General features: G+C 43.3%; 1 protein-coding gene across 3 annotated transcripts; it reads left to right on the top strand.

The window, feature by feature from the left end:
• Positions 1-77: 77 nt before the first annotated feature.
• LOC123971485 (sentrin-specific protease 7-like) lies at positions 78-15,908 on the top strand. 3 transcript variants are annotated; one of them, XM_046050357.1, is made up of 22 exons: positions 78-352; positions 1,876-1,990; positions 2,710-2,792; positions 2,881-3,045; positions 3,443-3,537; positions 3,785-3,927; positions 4,441-4,777; positions 6,037-6,155; positions 7,427-7,555; positions 8,590-8,623; positions 8,895-9,098; positions 10,090-10,310; positions 10,621-10,682; positions 10,784-10,900; positions 11,125-11,247; positions 11,674-11,766; positions 12,475-12,551; positions 14,182-14,240; positions 14,323-14,366; positions 14,467-14,535; positions 15,137-15,287; positions 15,713-15,908. In XM_046050357.1, exons 2-22 carry the CDS (start codon positions 1,877-1,879, stop codon positions 15,836-15,838), a joined length of 2,565 nt encoding a protein of 854 aa, XP_045906313.1. In that variant the 5' UTR covers positions 78-352; position 1,876; the 3' UTR covers positions 15,839-15,908. The 3 variants fall into 3 exon arrangements, with proteins under 3 accessions (XP_045906313.1, XP_045906306.1, XP_045906320.1); XM_046050350.1 differs by having other exon boundaries at positions 10,618-10,682; XM_046050364.1 differs by having other exon boundaries at positions 79-352; positions 2,905-3,045; positions 10,618-10,682.
• The last annotated feature ends 9,631 nt before the right edge of the window (positions 15,909-25,539 follow it).

Below are 25,539 nucleotides of genomic sequence, written 5' to 3'. Positions count from 1 at the left end.
CGCAGCCAATCAGGACTCAGTCAGTCCACCTGCTCACCTTGGACCGTCTCTGCCACGACACTGCTGATGACGTCATCGCGTAAAGCCAACGCAGGGGATGTCGTCATGTCGCCGTTGTCCTGCTGAGTCTTTGGGGAAAATCCTTCCCTGCTCGGACAGAAGCGTGTTTTTAGAAATGTGTTTTTACTTTTCACTAACAGGGCGGCACATCCTCGCGACCACATGAGCCGGCAGGAGAGTTTCCGAACATTTAACAACAAGAAGAAGAAGAAGTCGGAGAGCGGCTGCCTTAGCTCACTGGCTAGCCGGCTAGCTTGCGAGTTAGCAGCGTAGCTGCAGCAGCTGCTGTTAGGTTCGTAACTGTCAAACGTTAAAGCCGAGAGCTGCTTTAGCTTCCTGTTAATAACACCACAACGAACTCATTTACACCAGTACCGAACAGAAAGGCTGTGTAACTCTGTGTGCTTTGTCTGAGGTTAAAGGCATCTGAGCTAAAAATGTAAACAGCGCACCTTCGGCAGGTGCTGCTGCTAAGAATTAACGCTATTTAATGTTTGAGTACTTAAATTAAAACTTACATGCCCGGTACAATATAAGTACATATTTTAAATTAGTCCGTAAGGTTTGCTGGTAAATTCGGCGCACAAACAATCTAAGAAATGTGACTTGCACAGCAGAAATATCATCTTTTATAGTTGGTCCGCACGCTCAGCTAGCTAACTCCCCCGAAGCTTAGCTAACGTAACATATTTCAGCATAATTTTCTTATAATATAAGGAATTATACTTTTAAAACAATTTAACATAAAGTGCTTTTTTGTGTGTATTTCAGTCTGACCCTAAATATCCAAAAATACTATTAGTTCTGGAAGTACAGAGGTTTTATTAGGTGGAGTTTAAAAACGTTTAAAAACCTCATGTTTTTGAATGTAGTTTGGTGTGTGTACATTTTCATGACATCTGCCAGCAGCAGCAGTAGTTTTATACATTTCGGGGTAAAAGTCTGGCTGGTGTAAAACCTTGAATGAATATATAATGATTGAACGGTCTCGGGTTAAATTCCTGAGCTGGACAAGCCTTTGAGCAAAGCATTTAACCTGTTTACTGGTCGAAACTGTTCACAAAATGGCTGATTAAAAATGACGTGTCAGCCTTATTTTGAGGACATTTTTTCATCTTGGTGTGCGCGTGAAGACAACAGTATTATTCAAATAATCAAATACTACTTTCAGATCAATTTTCTGAGGGAACCAAGCACAAAAAACAGATTTGTTATGTTTCTTTTCTTAAATCCTTAAGTTTTGTTATGGAGTTCGGCTGTAGCACTCAGTAAATCTCAGTAATTGTTTGGTCTACTGGTTGAGGGTGGTAATTGGTTTTGGGGTCAAATATTGACCTCACTTCTTGTTCTATAACAAATTGTTCTTTTTAGTCTATTTATCCGACGCAGTTTTAAGACTTTGTCGACATTTAGTTGCCTTTAAATTGGCTGTTGAAGATTATTTTAATATTTAGATAATGTTGAATATGAAGCTGCTTTTATTTGGATCAAACAGGCAGTTTATAATTTTATTTCATGAGATCTATCTTGTATTTTGTATTTATCTTGGTTTTTTTTGTATTATTCTTTACACTTGTTAAAGCACTTTGTAACTTGTTTTTGAAAAGTGCTCTACAAATAAGGATTATTATTATTATTATTATTATTATCTAACAACTGCATATAAAAACCTTTGATTTTTGAATGTAGTTTGGAATGGTAACCCCCTCACCTGGCATGATCTCCACGCAGCAGCCTGATGGGATATCTGGAGTAGTTTAGTGTGTTTTTTGTTAGAGGTCTGGTTTGTTTATTTTGTGTGTTCTGTGTCGGCAGCATGGCGTCTCCGTTCAAAATCCCCAAGAAGAAACAGCCAGCGGGTTCTGACTCCTCCCACCTGCACTCGCAGTCGCCGCTGTCCCGCCTCCAGAGCCCCGCCCCAGAATTTAAGGTGGTATTATTCATCTGTTAACGTTTCCTAAAGTGGTCTATTGTTTAAGCTGTCAACCGATCTTAAGGTAGTATATCTCAACTGTCGGGTCCTTTTTAAGATGGAATTACTCATCAGCCAGACACGCTGAAGGTGTTATAATTAATTTATTGAAGGTGGTATGTTACCTGTTGTGTATTAGGGTGGTAAATCTGACCTGCCAGTTTTTTAAGGTGGCATAATTAATGGACTGGTTCTGTGATTATGTTACGTATGATGTGCTGGAAACTTTAAGGTGGTATATTCAAACTGAGCTCCTTTAAAGACGACAAATTAGCTTTAATGGTGCTTTTAAGGTGGGATAAAGATGGTATATATGATCACCTCACTCTGTTAAGGTAGTATTGTTTGTGATCTATCTGTTGGTTACTGTGTATACTAATTGATTTAAGGTGGTATATCTGTATTTAATGGCAGTTTAATTCAGGTTTTTAAACATGGTATACCTAACCCTTTTGCTGGTCTGATGGCTCTTTTAAGGTGGTATGATGTAGCAAGAACCAGCCGATCTGATCTGCCATTTCTTTAATTGACTTTTCTGTCATTAGTGATCAGATCTAAGTGGCAGGATTTAAGGTGGCTTTTAAATAGAGGAGAAATATTTACTTGGATCAGGTCTGATCGGTTAGTCTCGTCAGTGTTTGACCTTCAGTCTGGTCCGTCTGCTTTCATCTGAACAGGGTTATGGGCATCAGTCCAGCAGAGGCGGGGCTGACAGGATGCATGCTGGGAACGCGCTGGGGTCCTCAACGAGCAGACAGAGGTTTGTGGAGCGGCCCCTGCAGGCTGCAGAGTTCGTTACAGCAGATGAAACGCAGTGAAAATGTAACCTGGTGGTTTTATTTCCTCAGCGTGCCGTGTACACCTGTTTTCAGGGACTATGTCAAATCGCTGCTGGGACTCAACAGCCCGAACAGAGGAGCGCCAACAGCCAATCGCAGAGCACCGGGAAGCTGCGGCCGCCAATCACAGCCCGGACAGAGAGCCCAGTCGTCGTCGGGCTGCGTCTCAAACGGGTGAGTTCACAATGGCCGGACGCTGGTTCGGAAACACAAGGAAACACAAATCATTCATCTGCACATCAACTCAAAGCCTCCTTTCCATCATTTCTCCTGGAAAACTATCAGCTGCTCCTCCAGTTTCTGTTTGCTGCTCCTTGAAATTCATGTTCATGTCAGAAACCTGCATTAAATCTCAGCGTCTCTCTCGTCCGACGCTTTTTAAAGAGTTGTCAGATGTAACTCCCAAAACTTTATGAATCCGCCCCAAAATGGCACGGAGACGAGAAGGAAAAGTTTTCACTCCCAGCTGGTGAAAAGAATCCGTTAAAAGTCTCTCAACATTAAAACTAAAGCACAAGTTTTGACCCCCAGTTGTTTTCACCAAACTGCCGTTGTGTGTTTTATCCACCAGATGGCGTCCTAAGAGAGCGTCAGACCGCCTGCTGCCGCCTGACGAGGCCTCAGAGCCCCTGACTCCACCACAGAAGAAGAAAAGTGACCTCAGAGGTAAAATGAGTGACTGCAGCCCCACGGCGCTCTGGAGGAGAGAGGTCAGCTAATGTTAGTTAAATTAAGAACGAGCAGTTTAACCCTCAGTCACTTCACAGGCTTCAGATCAGATTGGTGGACGTTTGGGCGTGAGAGCTAATGGCAACACGTGTCACGTCTGTGTGCTCAGACTGACTGAATCAGAAGGGACATTATGTCTCTCAGTGAGGATCTGTATGAAAGCTCATTCCCTTTCACCTTCCAGGTCCGCCCCTGTCCACTAAAAACATTTCTGTGGAGTCGCTGGACTATCTGGCAGAGCTGCGAGGTGAGGAGCGTGCTGGGAGTTTGAGTTCACCGACGCAGAAAAAGAGGACGTGGAGGAGAGTGGACGCCGCTGAGGAGAAGGTACAGCTGGAAGAGCAGACCGGTGATTGGCGGCTTCCTCCTCCTCTGAAACACCAGCAGGAATCAAACGTTGAACCAAAATCTCTTCACTTGAATTAATTTGAGAAAATCTCAGACTGAAAGACTTTTAAACCCGTTTATGACCCGGAGGTTTGAGATATTTTTAAATGTTTTAGGCTAAAAGACATAATATTATGAGCACAAGTTGTAGTTTTAAGAAATAAAGTCATAATACTTTAAGAATAAAGTTGTAATATTTCTAATGAGTCATAAAAACCTCAGATATAAAGTTGTAACTTTATGAGAAATCCATCAGCATGTTTGAGAATAAAGTCGCAGCTTTATGAGACGATATTCTGACAGTGTTAACAGGAAGTAACTCCAAAACAACATTTTAGAAATTCAGATGTTGAAAGAAAAGTGGAAGTAAATCACGTGCGATCGAGGGAAATGCAGCAGAGAATAAAATACTGTTTGAAAAGTTAAAATGTGCCTTTAATGTGATTCTTTCAGAGCGACTCAGGAAGCTCTCCTGAATCTTTAAAGCAGCAGCAGAAGTCGTCTGTCTCCGGTTCAGACCAGACGTCAGAGGACGACTTTGTGTCTCCGCCCAGAGCCGGAAACAAACCTCTCCCCAAGGACGTCCGCAGACCCTGCTGTGCGCCGAGGTCGACGCCCGACGCGAGGCGGGGCCTCAACAGGACGTCGTGGCTCGTCGCCAACAACAACCTGATGGAGGATCTGAGGGAGAAGGAGCGAGAGAAGTGGAGGGCGTTCAGAGAGAAGAAGACGGCCAACAGGTCGGCCGTCCTGCAGCTCCGACTGAGGAAACCCAAAGCAGCAGAACCCAGTGAGTGACGGGAGACTAAGGTCCGGTGCGTTAAATCTGGATCCATAGAGAGACCTGACACGGTGAACCATTTCTGTCTGCATACACCTCCTCTCACAGCGACGTCGCCACTTTTCTACGGTAGCTGAAAAGGACAACCTGCTCTACAGAGCGCGTTTCGTCACTAAGTTGAATACAGACGACGACAACAAGCAGCGGTCGACCGGTTTGTTAGAGAAGACTAATTTGGACAAACGGAGGACCACACGTATAATTTAGCTCAGAGCCAACGGAGCGCGTCGACCACTAGGGGCGGGAACCTCAGGGCCCCTCACGATACACGATACTCACAGTAACGATAATATCACGATACTGCAATTCTGCGATAATCGATGTATAGCTAGAAATATAAAATGATACATCGCGATATCTAACTACTAATACGAAAAAAAAAGTTTTCTGTTTATTTGCTGCAAATCCAAACTGTTAGAAAAGAACACGATTCTGCTCAGTGTGTTAATAAAACTACAGAGCAACTGTGAACAAATTATTATCAAAACATTTGTTTAAAAAAGGCACAAAATGCAAATTCACTGAATTTCCTTACTGTAAATACAAACTGCTACGTCTAATCTGTACATCACATTATATTAATAACTGTTAATTATTAATAACTGACACGGGCTTGTGCCGCCTTTTCTCCGCCTACTGATGTATTTTTAGGCCAGTGGGAATATTGGGTTTGGGTTTTGACCCTTTGGGGTTGCTGTAGCTGGTCTGTGTGGAGCACAGAAGCAGCAGATCAAGACGGTGAAGTTAGCAGCTCTTTTTTTATTTCACACAGAGCTCAGGAAACATGTACTTTAAGTATTTGCACAGTAGGTCACTCAGCACGTGAAGCAAAGCGTGTAGTTTATGTTAGGATTGTATTTGCTAATATCCATTAGCATGTTAATGGAGATTCCCATTATATGTTAGCATGGAGCTAACCGTCGAAGCGCTATATTTTTAGTTAATGTTATGTATCGATATGATGGGCTGGAATATCGATACAGTGTCATGGAAAAATGTACAACGATTTATTGTCACATTCCTTTCGGCCACCGTAGCTTCTCCTGCACGCCGAGCGATGGTGCGTTCACGGGGTGTCGGTATTATCACAATCTTTTTTCCTTCCTTAAATCTTTACTTCAAAAAGAGGAATAACGTGTATATGTGGCTGAATCAGACTAAATGATTTATTTAAAGACTGATTCAGTTTCTTTGTGATCCTCGTCCAGTCGTGCTGTCGAGCGAAGAGGAAGAGGAGGGTGAGGACGACGCAGACGGAGGGAAGAGGACTTTACAGAGCAGCAGCCTGCTGGACGAATCCCATCTAGGAAAGCCAGAGCGGATGCAGGTAGGAGACACACCTGAGGGCCAACACAAGGGGTCAACACAGGGATACGACCCGGGTCCATGTGTGAAGCCGCTGCAGATCCTAGTAATCAGTGCAGAGAAGGACAAACTACAGACGTGAGAGTCTGGAGACCCGGAGTTCATTTTCAGCTTCGGGTCAAAACCGCCCTGACGTCATGTCAAATGAAATCCACCTGCAGCAGCACCACAAACCCTTCATCTGGTGGACTCATGTGAACACACAGACCAGAAACTGCACTGACACCTGCTGTTCCAAGCTGTGAATTTAATTTAGAGAAAAACCTGAACTCCACGCAGTCCCCGAAGTCCCAAAGGGGGACATTTAGTACAATTCTGAAGTGTTTGCAGAAGATATCGTTCAAAATGTCAAGATATTTATAAACCTGTGCGTGACTGAGATAATTTTGGGGCAGAAGTTCTGATCTTGTAGGTAGAAAATGATGCTCTGTGCGGACAAGATATCAACTATGTGCTTCTTCACACAGTAGGTTTGTAAATCTGATAATTACTCATCAGTAACTTCTGTGAACTGATAACTAGTCCTTTCTGAAACTGGTCCCTGTGGTGCGTTTCCAGTCCACACTGAGGTCTGACCCAGTTTGGGGCTCGGGTCTCTCCGCCGTATGTTCGAGGTTGGCGTGAGTCATGTAGTTGGTTTGTGGGCTTGCAGACTAATAAACAAGCCTCGGACCCCCGGTGGGACTCTAAGCAGATCCAGACTGGATCTGAATGGACTGTTGAGTGTTTGTTGTTGTGTTTACTGACGCTGATCCTCAAACCAGCTGCGAGTCTTAATAAACAGGTTTTTGTACTGTCGCAGTGAAACGTCAGCTGAATGTGAGCCACATCTGTTCTGCACAAACTGAGCCGATAACAAGTCCAGTTTCAAGAACCTAAAGTTTTTACAAGTTTAGAGGTTTGTAGTGGCCCAGTTTATGTAAAACTGATTATTTAGTTTGATGCTTGATGCTATTCTGACCCCTCAGTTTAATTTACTACTCAGTTTACTTTGATCATGATGTAAATAACACGTTCATCAAGTATCGCTCACATTTGTTTAGAACAGTATTTATGTGTGTTGATGCGTGGACCCCGTGTGTTGATGCGTGGACCCCGTGTGTTGATGCGTGGACCCCGTGTGTTGATGCGTGGACCCCGTGTGTTGATGCGTGGACCCCGTGTGTTGATATGGACCTGTGTGTTGATGCGTGGACCCCGTGTGTTGATATGGACCTGTGTGTTGTCTGACAGGGTCAGCAGGCTTGTTCTTCTAAAGGTGAAGTAGACGGGTTTAAGCCGGCGCCACCTTCCTTCCTGCAGCTGAACTTCGCCTCGCTTCATGCCGGCCTGACGCACGCCGACGCGAGCGGGGAGATGATGGTGAGTACGGCTGAAGTTCACCAGATGTACGCAGAACACGGCGCGTGTTTGAAGCTGTGAAATTCAAATGGTCACTTTTGTGAAGCTGCAGCCGGAGGACGAGTCCGGCTTTTGACTGAGAAATGAAAAGATCAATCTGATATTTGCTTCTAAGCTCCTGAGCCATCGTTCAGAAGCGTAACCGGCAGATGTTCGTAAGCAGATCTTTAAATGTTCTGCAGGGTCACAGAGCGTCCTGCTTTTCTGCCTGACTTTGACCTAGTTTCTCTTTTCCCACCTCCTGCTCAAGTGTTGTTTGTACTGTAGTTTTAACTGTTCCGATCCGAAGTGCTAAACACATTTTCTGTGTGTGTGTTCTCTTACACCGGAGTTTCAGTGTAATGAGCCAAAACAACACAGTGTTGCCATGGCTACGCCTCCAGAAAGGCCCTATCCAAGGCTTTGCGGAGGTGATGAAGCGGGAAGCGAGTCAAAGTTTGCTCAAACAGCTTGTTTCGCTTCACGGCCGCAGGGCAGAGAAACTTCCACCGAGGCTGTAAACCGCTAAGATTCAGGTTTTAATGAGCAATTAAGACGAAGCGTGAGGGCTGACGGCGGCGCGCTGGCTTTAATTAGAGCGCCGTAAAAACTGTGAGGGCAGGAGGGGAGCAGGTTAGTAGGTCAGCATGTCAACGGACCACATACAGAGAAGACCAGTATTTTAAATCACTATTTTAATCATTTTTAACTCACTCAGGTTTCAGATCTCCTGATCTTTCTGCTGCGTTTAACCTCACGACCATTTAATGAGCGCTGACATGTGACACTAAGTCATGATTGTCCTTTTTAAATGAAGCATTTTCAGTAAATGCTTTCATAAAAACATAAAATACTCTATTGTTTCTTTCTGTACTCGTCATTTCAGATGTGTTCAGAAGTGTCGCATGTTTTACAAGAAACAGACAAATATTAAAGAAAGAAGATTTTATGTAAGTGAAGTTTGTTTTGTCTTCCTTCCTGCTAAGTTTTAATATTTCTCTTGTTTATCTGTGTAGATCACTGAACATGGCTTCATTATTCCTCTGAAAGGTAAAACCACACACTGCAACATGTCCTCCCTCTACTGTCAGACTAAATAAAGGAGTTTAAGGTCTAAATAATTGAGCAGTGGCATTAGATTAAAAGAAGATTAAAGAGACATTTCTCCTTTTTAAATTACAATTTTATCATCAGATTCTTTGTAAAAGTCTGTGGTGATGAAATCTGAAGAACTTTCCTTTGTTTCAGGTACGCTGTGGATTTATTTATTTGTTTCTTCTTTAGGTAACACTATAAAAACAAGCCTCTTTCTCTCTGTCAGGAGTTGAGGAGGGGCAGGTCTCTGTGGTGGCGTCCCAGATTCGGGGCTATGGCGTTTGGGACGGGGGCGTGGCTCAGGGCGGGGGTTTGTTGGCTGGTTGGAAAGGTCCCGCCCCCTCGCTGATCTTCCTGTGGGTGACCGACGCTCAGGCCACCCTGCTGCAGACGGAGCTGTCGGCCATCCGGACCTCCACCGCCGCTTCAGGTAACGCTTCGGATCCCGTAAGAGCGTCGCTTCATTTCAGCGCTGACACTTTTCAGTTTTGACTTCAGCTCCTATCAGCACTTTCATTTGTCGTGATATTTGCTTTAATTTCCACGTCATCCAGCACTTCCAGGCCTGGAACTCATTTCAAGTCATTTTACTGAGGCAGGAACAATTCTCCTTTCAGGACTTCACTTCCACTGACGCTTGGAGTTCTTGCTCTTCAACTGCTTTCAGCGCTGACACTTGGGCGTCCACTCCTGTCAGCACTACACCGATACTTCGCTCTAAACTCAGTACTTAAGCAGCAGAGGTGCTGAAAGTAGAGAAATGTTTCAACTAAACTAAAACCTGAGCTTTAACTCGGCGCCGACACGCAATCTGTTGTTTTAACTGTTGTCAGGAGCAGCTCGTCGCTCCCTCTCAACACTCAGCATGTTAATACCCTGCGAATGTGTCAGCTGCCAGCAGAGAGAGTTATATTACACTTCACTGATGTGTAAACAGATAAGATGTCAGTCAGAAAGTCCATCATCACACACTTTCCATCCACGCTGTTTTTGAGAGAGCCCAAACCGCAGTGAAGAAGGTTGTGTTGTTTGGCAGAATGACCTTAGAAAGATACGCATGAAAGCAAACTGCGCCCACAGAACACCGTTCAGGCGTCTGCAGGCTCGAAGCTCTTTTTATCCCTCGTAGTGATTTCTCCTGTCACAAACCCCGCAGTCCAAAAACCAGGATGTTCTGAATGAAAGCTTGACTGGAGCTGTGAACCCGCACTTCTGCAGGAGCCAACAGCCAATCGGGTGGCTTCTCCTGCGCCAGCGGCCAATCGTAGATTTCGTGTCCTTTGGCTCTGAAATCATCCCGACGTTGAAAACACGAATCGCTGCCAAAGGTCCTGAGCGTGGCATCGAGAAGGACTCGCCATGGTCCTGGAAACTGTTTGACGAGTTCCACCTCAGAGTTCTGTGTTCTCCTGGTTCTCCAGGCCCGGTGTGCTCCTTCCTCCTGCTGGTGCTGAAGGAGCAGCTGCAGGAGCTGCAGGCCGCCCTGCTGGCCTCCATCCTGGACATGGAGGAGTACAAGAAGGCCTCCTCCTCCTCCAGTGGGCCCACCTCCCCTCTGGAGTGGACCGACGGGCTGCTGCTCCTCCACAGCTGTCCTCCTCCTCTGGACCAGCACCTCCTCGGCCTGCTGGGACACTCGGTGGTAAGACTCCTCCCTCCTCCTCTTCCCTCTTTCCTTCCCTCCTTCCCTCGTCAGGCTCTTTCTCCCTTCGCCTCCTCTGCTTCCTTCGCTTGTTTCATGTCTCTATTGTCCTCCCCCCTGCCCTTCCTAGTCTCCCTCCTCCTCTCGCTCCTCTCCCTCCCGCAGTGATATCCCATCCCCTCTCGTCCTTTTAATGAGCCTGTTAGCCGTTAGCTGGTGGCGGCGGCGGTGACTCCTGGAGGAGGTTCAGTTTGTGTTGGTCACACAAAGTTCAAATTCCTTTTCTGAGCTCACACGTCTCTTTCAGGAGAAATCCAGTCCGGCGAGAAAGTCCAACCTCAGATCCTCTGCTCTGCAGCAGCTTCCCACCAGGTAACCCAGCAGAACCAGGACCCGCCTAGACCCAAGAATAATAAGAATGTTTACTGGAGGTCTGGTGCTAAAATGTTTCCTGGTCTGTATGTGGGCTTCAGGTTGATCCAGTACCCGGCGGCGCCCTGTAAAGGTCGGATCACGGTGACGAAGGAGGACCTGGCCTGCCTGGCCAGCGGCGAGTTCCTCAACGACGTCATCATCGACTTCTACCTCAAGTCAGTCTGTCGGAGATTATTTTCACGGCAGTGTGGTTTGTCACATGATTCGAGGTTTTCTCAGCATGTGGATTTAATTTTAGCAAAGTTTGAATGTGATAAATCTAAAAGAGATTTTTAAGTCACGTGAGTGCCGTCCTGAAGATCTGTGCAGTGCAGGTCGGTGTAGTTCCTGTAGTCACCAGTAGGGGGTCAGGGTCCTGACAGGTCTCCTCCTCCCGCAGGTATCTCCTCCTGGAGGGAGTCGGGGGCTCGGCGGCCGAGCGGAGTCACGTCTTCAGCAGCTTCTTCTACAAACAGCTGAGCAGACGGAGAGCGGCCGGAGAGGACGCCGCCCCCTCCGTCCCGTAAGAAGAAAGATAACGATTTGAACTCACTGATTCATCTTTAAGATGTCGGCCAGTTGAAACGGGTCGTTGTTTTGGTCGACCAGCAGTCAAAAGCCAAAGAGATTCAGTCCATAAAAGACGAAGAAAACCAGCAAAGCTTTGCTTAAAAATATACTAAAACAATTCATTGATTACTTGTTGCAGCGCTAGTTCGTTTCCCGCCTGAACAGGTTTTTATGAATCTGAATAAAAAGACTGCAGGTAACGTTAGTCGTGAATAAGATGATGTTTACCAGCTGGTTCCTCCGGATATTGACTCATAATTCATACACAAAAAACAACCTCGTTTAACGCAGTGGGATCAACTGAAATTCGCTCTTTGGCTCAAAGAAAACTTATTAAAATAGATGATGTTAGTAAAACTCAGTCTCTGCTTGTTTCCAGCGATCGTCACATGAGGCATCAGAGGGTAAAGACGTGGACCCGCCATGTCGACATTTTCACCAAAGACTTCCTGTTTGTGCCTGTCAATCAAGAGTAAGAAAACTAACACTGACTGACTTTAGTTTGTAGGTGATTCAGCTCTGAAGTTGTTATTGGAGGTCAGCAGCGAGTATTTACCCTCTCTGACCGACCAAAAGTAAAGACTCCTGACCCAGATTTAAAGACGCCACTTTGGACTGTTGACCTCTGTTGGGACAGCTGAATAAAAACTCTGTAGTTCTACTTTAATCCAGGCACCTCATCACGGCCTCTACCTGCCAACTGGGTAACAGACCGACTGACTCGATGGCTTTAGCAGAGCTGCTGCTCTCTGCACTTTTCCTATTGTTTTAGAAACTGACCAGATCAGCAGAACCCACAGAAAATAGAAAATCTTTAATGACTGAATTTGCCGCAGCTTTTCTGTTTGTCCTCTTAGTAAAATAGAAATTGGGGTTTTGTATTGGCATTGAACATTCTTTTATTATGTAACTTGTGCCCGGTAACCAGCCAGTGGCGTCAGATCGGATCCGTCCAGTTTCTGTTTTGTAGATTGTCCTTAACAGAAAAACTGCAGCTTCAGTCGTTTGTTCAGATTTAAATTCACCTGAAAGAGATTTAAAGTACTCATTTAGATTATGAACAGGAGGAAGCAGCGTGACGTCTACACTTTTATAATCCCTCGCTGACTGTTCTTTGCTTTTTTGCCCCCAAAGTGTAGCAGAATGTGTGAGTCGGTGTTTGTGTTCGTTGTGTTCGTAGTGCTCACTGGTACCTGGTCGTGGTTTGTTTCCCGGGTCTGGAGGAGGTTCAGCACGAGGAGTTTCAGCGCCCGACAGGTGAGCTGTTTATTTTCTGACCTGATTTTCCTCCGCAGCACAATGTGTTTCTGGTGAGCCTCAGTAATGTTTACCAGAGCAGCTCTAATCGTCACCAGGCGTGTTTGTTTCTCGTCCTTCAGGGAGACACTTTGGGGTATTTGGAGCAGCAGTTTGTTGGAATTCCACATCAGTTCACACCAAAAATTAAAGGATTAAATGTTCCAGACAGAAATACTGTCTCCTCTGAAGGCGCTAAGCTCCAGGACTTGATGTTCGAGACGTCATATTTTAACTTCATTGTCTATAAATAAGCTTAAAAAGAAAAACATTTGGTTGATAATCCATCTAAAGCTCCGACAGCGTCATTACTGAAGTCATTTTCTTTTACAACATCTATGTTGGGAGTGTAGAATTATTTCCATTTTACCCATTTTTCCTTCAGATTGGTGCTTTTCTCTGAAGACATCCAGCCACGGTGTCTGTATAGATCTGTTAGCACCTCCTTATGAAATCGATTAGTCTGGTTCCAGCGAGGCACTGCGGGGCTGTTATGCATCTGCCAGCATTAAGAAATTAAGAGTACCTTTTGCCTCCCAACCAGAATTGTTTTTTATTTTATTTTTCTAGTTATCAAATTATTCAGTTTTGACAAGAAACTAAAAATATATTATGATGCTTTATTATAATTACTGAAAATCATGTATTTTGTTAGAACAGAAACATTTGTAGTTGGAAAGAACTCACGAGAAATCCAATAATATATTTTGTAATATATGGATCTTTAATTTTCTCCTCACCATGGCACCTATCAGTGGGATATGTCAGGCAGCAGGTGAACATTGTGTCCTCATAGTTGATGTTAAAAGCAGGAAAAATGGGCAATCGTTAAGATTTGAGTGACTTTGACAAAGGGCCAAACTGTGATGGCTAGACAACTGGGTCAGAACATTTCTACACCGGTCTGCAGGGGTCAGTAGCTATCAGAAGAAAAGTTGTGAACCGGCGATAGGGTCATGGACGGCCAAGAGTCATTGATGCATGTGTGGAGCGAAGGCTGGCCCGTGTGGTCGGATCCAACAGACGAGCTGCTGTAGGCCAAACTGCTGGTTCTGATAGAAACCGAACACAATGGAGTCTGTGCATCAACGGGTCAGATCTGTTTTGGTGGCAAAAGGGAGACCAGCAGGTGGTCATAATGTTTTGGCTGATCGGTGTATGGGTTGAGTTGTAAAACGGTGTCAGTAGGTGGCACTGTGACACAGTAAATGGTTTTAAATGTGAACAGGAGCTCTCAGTTCCCTTTTTTCTTTGGATGGACTCTAAAAACCACAATACCCATAAACCTTGGCAACAGTATGTGTGGAGAGGAAGAAGCCCGTGAGAGGCAACTAATTTTTTGTCAATGTGGGATTATGTGAAAATATTTATTAACAATATGGCCTCTTGAATCTGTTGCATTTACCATCTTATGGAACATGCTAAAAGATGTTTCTTTATCTTCGAATCTTCTCAGCAGCAGTTAGTTGTGATTCAGTGAAGCTGCTCATCATCGTCGCCACGTGTTGCTGTGGTTTCTTCAGAGGAAAAAGGCAGAGATGTCAGGTTCAACATTTGCAGCTGATGATGATGTTTTGTTGTTTTGTCTCAGGTGGATCAGAGCGAGCTGCAGGAAATCCATCCCTCAGTCTTAGACCACAGCAGCCGCCGGTAAATATACAGCAGCTCACCTCAGCAGGTGGTGTTTGCCTGTTTCTGTAGAACATCAACATCAGGTGTCTGTGTTTTACAGGAGTGCACTCAGCAGGGCTGGCAGAGGGACACTGTGTTAAAGAGGTGAGTCGTCAGCAAAGAAACGGATCCAGGGACACATCTGAGGTCAGGCGTAGGTTTTTTTTGTTTTTTTTTTTAACGCTGTGTTCTTCGTCCTTTCCAGGCCGTGTATACTCGTCATGGACTCGCTGAAGCTGTCGTACCACGAGAACGTCTGCAGACTCGTCAGAGAGTGAGTTTCAGTTCAAACGTTTACTGTTTCCAGCAGAAGAAACCGTCTGAATGACGTCTGCAGTTAAATGTTCTGAAAGCTCGGAGTTCATACGTTTGGAAGTAATGCTTAACTTACAGTTAGCTACATGTTGACATGTTAACAAAAGTATTTTAAGTTGGCACCTTGGAAAGATTGACAAAATCGTCCCAACTCAAGGTCCACTTGCTAATTATTTCCAGGGCTTTCAACCGCATCACATAGTCTTAATCATCAGTGACTTCGTTACCCCGTAGTTCTACGCGTTGCTCTGTGATTTGGTTCACATAACGTTCACGTGAGAATGTCTCTGCTGGCTGCAACAGGTAAGAAGTGATGTTTGCATTTAACCCCCAGCGTTTACTTTGCTGTTACTGAATCACAGAGTAATGAGGAGAGTTAATGTCAGCAACAGGTTGCAACATCGCCCCCAGCAGGTTCAAAGCAGCGCAGCAGGTGACAGCAATGTAAAAACACCAACAGAGGGGACCTAACCCGACTTTCTACTTCGTGATGCATTATTCCTTAGCATAAAGCTGTAACTGAAGTTGCTTCTGCCTCTGACGCCTCCTATTGTCTTCAGCTACCTGCAGGTGGAGTGGGAGGTGCGGAGAGGGACGCCACGCCTCTTCACGTCAGACAGCATGAGGAGCTTCAGCTGCAAAGTTCCTCAGCAGGACAACAGCAGCGACTGCGGCCTGTACCTGCTGCAGTACGCCGAGAGCTTCCTGCAGGTACGCCAACACCTGATACTTTGCAATACTGCTGAGTCTGGGAGGGCGTCGCTGCTCTACCCAATCACAGTCAACAATACTGTGAGAACCTTTCCAGCTTTCATGGCTGCAAAAGTTCTCTTATATTTAGGGCTTTCATTAGCAATTTCGTCTTTATTTGAAATATTTTCAAAACTCTTGTAATTTAGCAAATGTTTCAGCCGATCCCAAGAACCCTTTAACCACCCAGTCTTAGAAATATTGAGAATAAATGTTGCTACAGTTTAAGTCTGAGAGTGAGAAACCTGCTGACAGCGTTGACTAATGGGGGGCAGCGGGACATGTCGCATTTTAATGGGGTACTGTGACCCTGTTTTAAATCCTGGATTTATGAGTAAATTGGGCCGGCCTTCACACTAAATCAAGCTCTCTGATTGGCTCCTCAGAACCCCGTGGTGCACTTCGACCTCCCGTTACGGTTGGACAGCTGGTTTCCGCGGCAGCGAGTGCGACAGAAGCGCGAGGAGATCCGCAGTCTGATAATGAGGATGCACCAGAGCAACGACAGCTGAAACCCAGGGACCAAAAAACACGGCACACTGAGCCGTTAATTGACCTGTGCAATAAATAATTTATATTTTTTCTACGTTGTTAATGATTTTACTTGGCTGTCAAAGAATTTAAAATGTTATAATAAAATTTCTTACAAAAAAATGTAATGTTTTAGTTTTTGTTCTTCCGATTCTCAGAGCAAACCCAACAGACGGGAAAGAAACGTATGAAAACTCCATGTCCATGTTCCTGAAAACGGCTTGTTGGTGGCGCCGGCCCAGAAATGTGGAGTTTAAGGTAAATAAAGTGGTCTGTGTGATGGAGCATCTGGATGTAGTTCCCTCTCACTGAGCAGGCCGGGTAAAGAAAGGAAGAGGACGCCGATAAAAGCAGCTGCAGGAGACGAGATGTTCCGCCTCAGGAAGGAGATCAGATCTGCAGACTGAGATCAAACCGGGAAACTTTTACCTCAGCTGTCACATCTGTCGAGGCCTCGTCCCTCAAGTCACATTTAACAACACGCTCCTTAATGGATCCGGGATGTGGACCGGAGAGGTCAGCTTCATGTTTTGAACGATCAACAAGCCTCCCATTCATTTTTATGACCACATAAAAGATGTTTTCTGATGTGACTGGTTGAAGTGGTTTGGGTTCAAATAAGTTTCCATCCAGCTTTAGTGCAAATGTGATGAAAACGCTCTGTTTATTTATTTCATAAGAATGAAGCCTTGAATGAAGTGGTGTATTATTGTAGTACTGTTTGTGTACTAATAGTAGTATTATACTATATTCACCGGCACTATCCTGTAGTAATGGTAAATATCTGAGCAGCCTGATACTGTGCTAATAGTGCAGCAGTGCTGTTGGTAGTTTTGGCGCTAACAGAGGTGGTAATAAAGAATTAAATAGCTAATCGGTGTTGATGGATCAGTGATGTCTCTGAGGAGAGCGTGTCCTCCTCCTGTGTCTGTGTTCACATAAATTTATTTTCTTATTTATTCCTTTACTTCTTCTGTGGTGTGCGTGACTGTAACTGTGTGTGTTTGTGGACTGGTTTGCTAATCTTGGGGTTTTACCGAGCGCCCCCCGCTGAGGACCAATCAGCTTACAGCTCATTAACTAGATAAGACTGGAGGGTAGGAGGCTGACGGAGGTCTTAAATATTTAAAGACTAAACAACAACCACAACATGTGATTAATTAATAATAACTTTATTTCTATAGCACGTCTCAAATAAAGTGCTTTACAAAAGATAAACAAGGTGAAAAAAGTGCACTTAACACCTCTATAAAGATAAAATACATGAGGACAAATGAAAAAGAAAATCACAAGTAGGTAAAACAGGTTTACTATAAACAGACGAGAATAACTTTATAGGAGTAAAACAAACACAGTCAGATAAAAATCAGACGTACCTTCTGATTAAAAGTGTGTTTTCTCTATATCACCCTATAACAATAATTAATCAAAATACTTTTCAAAGATCGACACTTTACTTAAACCCCATTAGAGGCACTAAGCATCAGTAGATGGTTTGTAACAATATAAAGTAGCTGATATATGTTTACTGTGTCAGCAACTGTAACGACACATCCTGATAATGTAAGGTAGTTGTAATCATTTATAACGATATGAACACAGTGTTTTATTACTGTTTCATCTTCTTCATTCTTGTGGTTTGATGTTTATATGGTTCTTATGCTGAAAAGTGGTGAAATAAAGTGTCACCAAACAGTAAAACAAACTAATTAAGTGTATTTTTAAAAAAACCAATTAGATCCAGTAAGAAATCAAATCAAATGAATGTGATTTAATTAATTAGCAAGAGTTAGTTCAGTTTGCTAATGTTTGCTGAGTGATCATTAAGAATTAGGTTTCAGTTAATCTGATCTAAAAAGATGTTTTTGTTTTTTAGGGGCTTTGCCGTTTAAAAGGCAGTCAATGATTCAGTAATATGTAAATGTATAATAAAGTGTGTAGATATAATCTGCTGAACCTAAACTCAACGTTTGGCCCCAGGAGCCGTAGATTTGGCTAATCTGAGCGATGGGAGGTTCAGATCAGACAGATTTAATGCTTACCAAAAAAAAACTCCCGGTGAGTCCTGAAGATGGAAAACTGAGTCTCTGCTGGACACAGCCTCTGAAATAAAACCGCCTCCGTCTGGCAAAACAGTTTCAGTGTGTAAAATCAGTGTGAAGCAACGACAGAAGCAACAAAAACACGTCGCTCAAGACTTTCAGACGGCTGCAGAATAAAATGTTTAGTGTTTTCGTTTTCCTTCGTCTCCTCTTGTTCCAAGTTAATCCCATTATCCAATAAAAGATGTCCGCCATTGTTGACATTGGCGATGCAGCGGGTTTAAGGATCTGTTGAGACGCCACAAAGTGATCCGTGCAGGTGAACTCACTATCTGATATAATCGTATTTATATCTTTGGACTTCTTCATGAGAAACAGATGAGCCTTTTAGCTCTCTGTTCATGTGCACTGTAACCAAATGGAGCTTCATTATTCCCTGAAGACATTTGGTCATACATGGATTTTAGCTGATTAATGATGGACGAGACTCACAGTGAGTTATTACATTTAACAGTCATCTTTTAAAATATGATATATATTATTATATTTTAAATATACACTGAAGAACAAGTGTTCTTTATTTTCTTAACCTCGTGGATCGCTGGGAAAACACATTAACTCATTTTTATTACCAAACCTCATAACATTGTTTGTAAGTATTTACATTTTTAATGTTTTGCTCACCTGGACTCTTCCAAACAGCCTCAGTTGGTTTATTATCCAAGTTTAAACTGATTTACTCAAAACGAGCCAACGAAGCAGAAACCCGGGGTCGAGGCAGGGCACGCCACTGTGACCTTTGACCTTTTAATGTGACCTCGCGCCACGTTCAGGTAATCCAGTGTGATCAGTCTGCCGTGACGACCACCTGGCTGATTCCCTGACGGTGACCTCGGCTGGATCCCGGCTGATCCTGCACCCAGCTCTCCGCTCGTAATCACAATTACAGACACGTCTTAAATTTGTTTTCTTGGGACAGAATTTCTAGTGGACTTTTTCCAAATTGAGGGTCTTTTATAGAGCGTGTTGGAAATATTACAGATTTTAAAGTGCTCAGTGAGACGTGTTTCGGGCTCATAGTTAATAATGACATTTAGTACATCGAGATGTCGGCCTGTTCAGGTCCGCCTGAGGCTTCATCAGCTGTGTCGGAGGACTCTGGTCAAACACGTCCCACTTGGTTTGTGGATAAATAACCAGATCTAACCTTCTCCGACCTGCTCTCATGTTCAGGTCTGCAGCTGTGTTGATTCACTGTGTTGTATGAGTTATTTTGCATTTTCTTCTGTTGGACTAGATCTTCACACAGGTGAATCATGGGAAATTAACCACTATGTTCTGGTAGGAACGCTTCGATCATACCTGAAGTCTCTTATATGAGTTTACTTTTTGCTCAGCAGAGTTGTTGTATCAACTCAAAGCCCGAGTGTTGGTCTTTGTGTTTGATTTGCTTTAAGCAACACTGACCCGTTGCACCGGTGCACAGTGGCTCTGACAGTCATCCACTCCAGCAGCTTAACAAATCGGATTAGAGCAAAGAGAAAAAATCTCCCCAGCAGAGTCCCATCTGCTCACCTGAGAGAGCAACGAGCAGCCCGGCGACCGTCCGCAGCTCTGGAGAATATCTATTTCCTCTTTTTATTTTGACAAGTGCTGATGAGGGAGCCGAAAGGAGCCGCCGATGAGCTGAGGAGGGGGAAGTAAGAAGCAAGGAGTCCAGGACCTGGAGGTTGTGATTCTTTGAGACATGGCAGGAAAGCGTGGGAGGTTGGCGCTGTGTGCGCTCGGGGTGGTGCTGCTGTCAGGATGCATCTACATGGAAACAGGTTTGGATGCTTTTATATCAGTACATGCAGGTTTTTATGCTCTCACCGTGTTGGAAGAACCACTACATTCATTTAAAATACTCAGTCACAAGTAAAAGTCCTGCAGCATTATCTGCTAAACTTACTTAAAGTATTAGAAGTAAAAGTACACGTTGTCCTGTGACGTTATTAGATTAATACTGATGCATCAGTGTTAGCCTTTACTTTACAAGCAGCTGGTTTAAAGTACTTTATATACAGCTATTTACCGTCCAGTGGTTCCCAACCTAGGGGTCATGGCCCTCCAAAGGGTCACCAGATAAATCTGAGGTATTGTGAGGTGATTGATGGGAGAGGAAGGAACTTGTTGTCTAACCTTTGATTTGTAGAGAAATATTGGATCAGTTTGTTTCTTTGTCCGAACTGCAGACGTCTGAAACCTGACGAGGAGACACAACTCCACACTGATATTACATAAATGTTGGGAACCACTGCTTTAATCTTATTCAATGTGCTGTATTTTATGAGCTTTCGTAGGTTTTTTAATGGGAGAACATGAATCTGTAAAGTACCTACATCTTTCAGGTCAATGCTGTAAACATATCTAGCAGAAGGATAAAGTAGCACTGAAGATTGGAGTAAATGTACTTAGTTACTTCGCACCACTGCTTTCGCTGAATGTCTCTCAGAGTTTTCTGATTTTCGGACACCTACAGACGCCGCTAGTGACCGGCAGGTGGATTCGGAGGAGCGGGGCGGATATTTGGGCGAGCCGGCGGTGGATCAGCTTTTATACAGACAGCATCGTACTCTGACTCGAAGAAAAAGGAATATCTTGTTTCCCAGCGGAGTCAAACTTTGCAGTCAGGAGACATTTGACCAGGCCGTCGCTAACCACCTCAGCTACTTTCACCTCAGAGGTACGTTGGCGCAGGTTCTTTCTCTGGTCTTTAAGAGTGTTGCGGGTGGGCAGGAATTCCCGTTTCTTCCTTTAACACTTTAGGTGTTTCACTGAAGCTCTTATTCAAACTGACTTACAAGCTTAAAACGCCAAGTCCGCCGCCAATAAAAGGCGGCCGATCGCAGAGAGGTCAAAGGTCATGCAGAGCCAGATGCACTGCAAAAACTCAACCTTCTTATCAGGTTATTTAGTCTCACATTCAAGCTGTCAGGTTTGGTTTTTTGCTTCACAGCTTCAGTTAGTTGAGAGCCTTGGGCCTCGAATACAGAGATGAACAAAGAAAAACAACTTCCTGTTTTGCTTCTTGTTGTCACGCTGTCAGTTTTTCCATGAATGTCTTGACTAACCGTTGTTCTTTTTGTCACACAGATTTTCGCTAACAGCTTTTTTAACTTGCATTGTAACCAAATAACTGTCACTTTGCATTTCACTTAATTTAAAGCAATTGCAAAAGTAAATTTGCCCACCTGAGCGATCTCCTCCCAACAATGCTAGTTTTCACCTTCAGTGTAATAAAGAAAAAAATCTGATTTTTCCAGCAGAATTCCCTCCAAGTCTGTGAGTCGCCAACCTGGCTTAACAGTCAGTGACAAACACGGGAAACTATACAGTGGTAATAATAATACATTTTAAAGTAAAGTAAATTAAGCAAAATATAGAATTGTAGGTGTCTGTCAGATCAGTATGTATGCAGTGTATGTGTGGGTGTAAAACATAAAGAACCAAACAGAACAGAGTCAGTCGGCAGGCCGGGAGAAGAGAGAGTCAAATCATCAAGCAGGATCCTTTACAGCCACCTGAGCTCCGCCTGCTCAGGTGTGTTGCATCTCACACCAGGTATCATCTCCTCCCACCTATTACCTGGATTAAAGGGACAAAACACAGCAAGATAGAAACAACAAGAGAGGGCCCAAACCTGGGGCCGTCACAGGATATATGGCGAATCTTTCACAGGTTTGGCCCATCATAATCTGAAATCTCAATTTTAGGCTCTTTGTTCTTGTTGTTTTTTATTGTTTCGTCAAAGCTTCATTCCTCACATAGAGAAAGAAAACTACGACAAAGAACAGGTTCTCATCTCTCAGCTAGGACATAACCTTTTGTAACAAGTGAAGGCATTAAAAAAGCACAAAGCGTTGCCTCGCATCAACCATGCAGCAGAAAAGTGGACCGCCAACCTTTCATGTGCAACAAAAGACAGTGGCGCTACATTAGTTCAACCTTCATTCTTGAAAATCATCCAGATCTGTTACTATTAATCCCACTTTGATTGATTTAAATTGTGTGTTTCATCTACCTGATTTTATGCACATTTTTAAACTGGGCATTAAAAACACCAGTCTTTTTATAAAAAAATAGTTTCCTGTCTGAGGTGTAGAAGAAGTTTGTGGATAAATGCAGAAGTAGACTTAATATTAATAAAAGCTGACGTACATGAAGTGAGTTAAAGTGGGGAGCTCATCAGGTCAGGTTTTTATTTTCACCATTATTATAATTTCCCTCTGAAGTTGGATGGAAACTTTAACTGTCAGTCCGAATCATCCAGAACAATCTGATGTCCGTAAACCATCAGTCCCGTCTTCAGTGATTGGACTTAGAGTCAGCGAAGATGGATGGATGGATGGAGGGAGGGAGAGAGGAATGACCAGCTGGACCGGCTTAACATCAACCAGGATTGCTGCTCTGACCCTGGTGAACTGAACGCCAACCAGCACCCAAAAACCAGCAACCAAAAACAATCACTCAGCTTTTTTTTACTCTTAAAAGATGAACATTCATGGGCAGAACATTTGGCCTGAAATGTACAGAAACAGGGACCAAACGTGATGAATGAATTTTAATAATCAATCATTTGTTGAAGTTATTTTTAAAGGTGCCTTTGAGTGCTCATTTTCACTTTCTACTAGAAAATGTTTACATGCTTTAAAAACACATTATTTTTCTCGCACTGTCCACTGCTTCAGCTCCTCTTTTCACCTTCTGTCTGAGCTCCTGTCTCTTTAAGGCCCCCCCCCCATCCCGGAAAGCCCACTTTCTTCTGATTGGCCAACTTTCCCAAGCACAGCAGAGGGGCGGGGCCTAGCCCCTAGCCTAATCTCTGGTTTTGGTGAAACTGGTTCAGATTTGATGTACAATAATATTGTCTGTTTTTTCCTCTGTTGTCCTCCGGCTGCTCTGCCTCCACTTTTGATGATTTACATATTTTGTATGTTACCGGTTACTTTAGCCTTTAACTAATACTATCAGCAGCTGCCGCTAGCTACTCAGTTAGCTGTGCAGCTAGCTGTCCTTTCGCTGATTCTGCCCTGACAGAAAGTTTGGTGCTCCGGGGGAGTGTTGGTGTTTCCACCTCTAACATTAGTAAAGACTCTTTGGACGGCTGGTTCAGAGCCAGCTGATAAAAGCAGCTACCGTTAGCAGCAGCTAGCGGTTACTGAAGCGTTAGCAACAAGTAAAGCTATCTGTCCATGGAAACTTCATACATCACAGAGTTGAGGCAGAGGACATCGGAGGGAAAACCCTTTCCTTCAGAACCGTAAAATCACTTTCTGTGAGACGCTGAACAACCTCCAGCTCCATGAGCTCGTATGAACGCTTCTCTGGAACCTGGGCTGGGATATGTAAATTTTGGGGCGTGAATATTAATGAACCCAGATGTTACATCACATCTTTTTCATGGGTCTTTTGCATTTACAGTACATATGAAGGAGGAAACAATGGTGATTGAGGCTCACAGTCTGTCAGTTCCATGTACCAAACTTATTTTATTCAACTATGCCAAGTTAATACCGTTTTACATTCTATGGCACCTTTAAGCATTTATTAAACATATATTTGATGCCGATGAATTCTTCATCTCTAATGCGAAGAGATTCTGGTTTTGTTCATCTTGTATAGTAAACTGAATGTCTTTGGGTTTTGGTTTGTTGGTCAGACACATCAAGTCATTTTAATACATCAACCTGGACTTTAAATTGTGACAGGAAGTCTTCACGATGTTCTGACACTTTATAGAACAAATGTTTACTGACATTTTATTCAAATCTGCTCTGCTTTAGCCTTTGTTGCAATCATCTTAATTTAGCTGTTTGTCTATTTTGAGCCCAAAATAGGACATTTCCATTTCAGTACTTGTGTGGTCACTCACTGTGAAAACATCCTGTTCAAACTGTCCGACCTGTAGCTTTCATGTTGAAAGGGCTACAGCTGTAAACAACATCTGCTGAGTTGGATTCATAAAATGTCAACTTTTCAAAAAGAAAAACAACTTTGTTTTAAACTTGTTATTGTTCGTCTGCCTTAAATATGTTGTTAAGCTCTGAATTCTGCCTTGGAGTCTCATCTGTTTGGTCAGGGTTAGGGACAGGCGAGAGAATTCAGCTTAAGCAAACTTTCAAATCCAAACCGACACATATAAGTACTTTTTGAGCAGAACTATCCTTTTTTACACACAACATTTGTTTGTCTGAAAAATCACTTTATTTAGGGCAAGTTAAAGTTTGAAATGTTTGTATTACTTTGTGAGGGCCCCACAACCGTCAGCTCCTCTGTTATGGCCACCAACTGGTCCTCATGTGAGGCACTTTTATTTCAGGGTTACAGCTTGAGTTTAAAGTTGTATTTAATTGTAGCTTTGTTTGTAATCTGTTTATGTGTGTGTTTTAGTGTGTCAGGAGACAGTGTGGGAAGCCTTTAAGGTCTTCTGGGACCGGCTGCCGGAGTGGGATGAGTACCAGGACTGGGTCAGTGGCTGCATGAATGGCTCTGTCACCGTTATGGACATCGGCAGCTACTTTAGCCAATCAGAAGAACACACCAACCTTATCAGGAGTGTGAGTACTCTGTTGTTTTTCTGTTTTTTTGTGATATAATTTATAATATAGAAAACACTGTATGATTCTATAATCAATATGCTGATATAATATAATGTTATGGAATATGATACAACTATTACCATTAATTATATTAATGATAATAATGTATGGTTCTGTGCAAGGTGGTGTATGAAGGTTTGGCCAAATAGTGGAGCTGTGAGTGAGAACAGACCTTTGTCTCCTCTCAAAAGCTTCTCAAATACAATTAACCTATATAATCAATTCTGTGATAAAAAATAAAATAAAAATACTTTTCTTTGCTGATGATGTTTTTCTTTCTTTCAGAGAGTTAGTACCATGGCTGCTACGATGAACAGGTTCGTTTACAACTCTGTGTTTCATTAGCAAGTCATACATTCTTGTGCTGGTGTTCATGAACCTGCAAAAATATTGATTTAACAGTCATTTAGTGACATGTCAAGTCTCTGAATCATCAATCAATTTTTTACACGTGAAAACAATTTCTACCAGTGGGGTGAGGCAATATCTCTTATTTAATGCAGATGTGTCTGGTTCCTGTTTTCCTAAACTCTAACCTTTAGCTTTGGATTACTGTCTGTACATTAGACGCTGCTTTGCTTCGTGCAGTTTTTATTGTCAAGTCAGTACTTTTGATGTTTTGCACCTTTAAGATTTTCTTCTCCTTTTTCGAGTTCTTCCAGTCCTTTGTGGAAATTATTGTCATTATTACTTGGACATCATTTAAAATATATATGTTATTGTACAGAGTCAGATAGTCAGAAAGTCTTGTAACAGGTTGTTGCTCTGTCGCCAATTAATTTTCACGTATTTTAAGGAGAATATGGCTCATAGACTTGACACCAAGCTAAGTGACTTGTTAAACATTTTTGCACCTCTGCCGTTATAAATGAAAGGTATAGATTGACGGTCCGTGTGGTTGTGTATTGACACCTGTGCTGTGTTTCATCACCTGCTGCAGTGTGGCCATCACCTCAGGCCCTCCTCCATGCAGGTAGGCCTGCTAACACCAAACACAGA

Source organism: Micropterus dolomieu, linkage group LG01, assembly GCF_021292245.1.
Source record: "Micropterus dolomieu isolate WLL.071019.BEF.003 ecotype Adirondacks linkage group LG01, ASM2129224v1, whole genome shotgun sequence".
NCBI lineage: Eukaryota > Metazoa > Chordata > Actinopteri > Centrarchiformes > Centrarchidae > Micropterus > Micropterus dolomieu.
The sequence above is the reverse complement of the archived record's forward strand: the minus strand, read 5'-3'. Positions and strand labels throughout refer to the sequence as shown.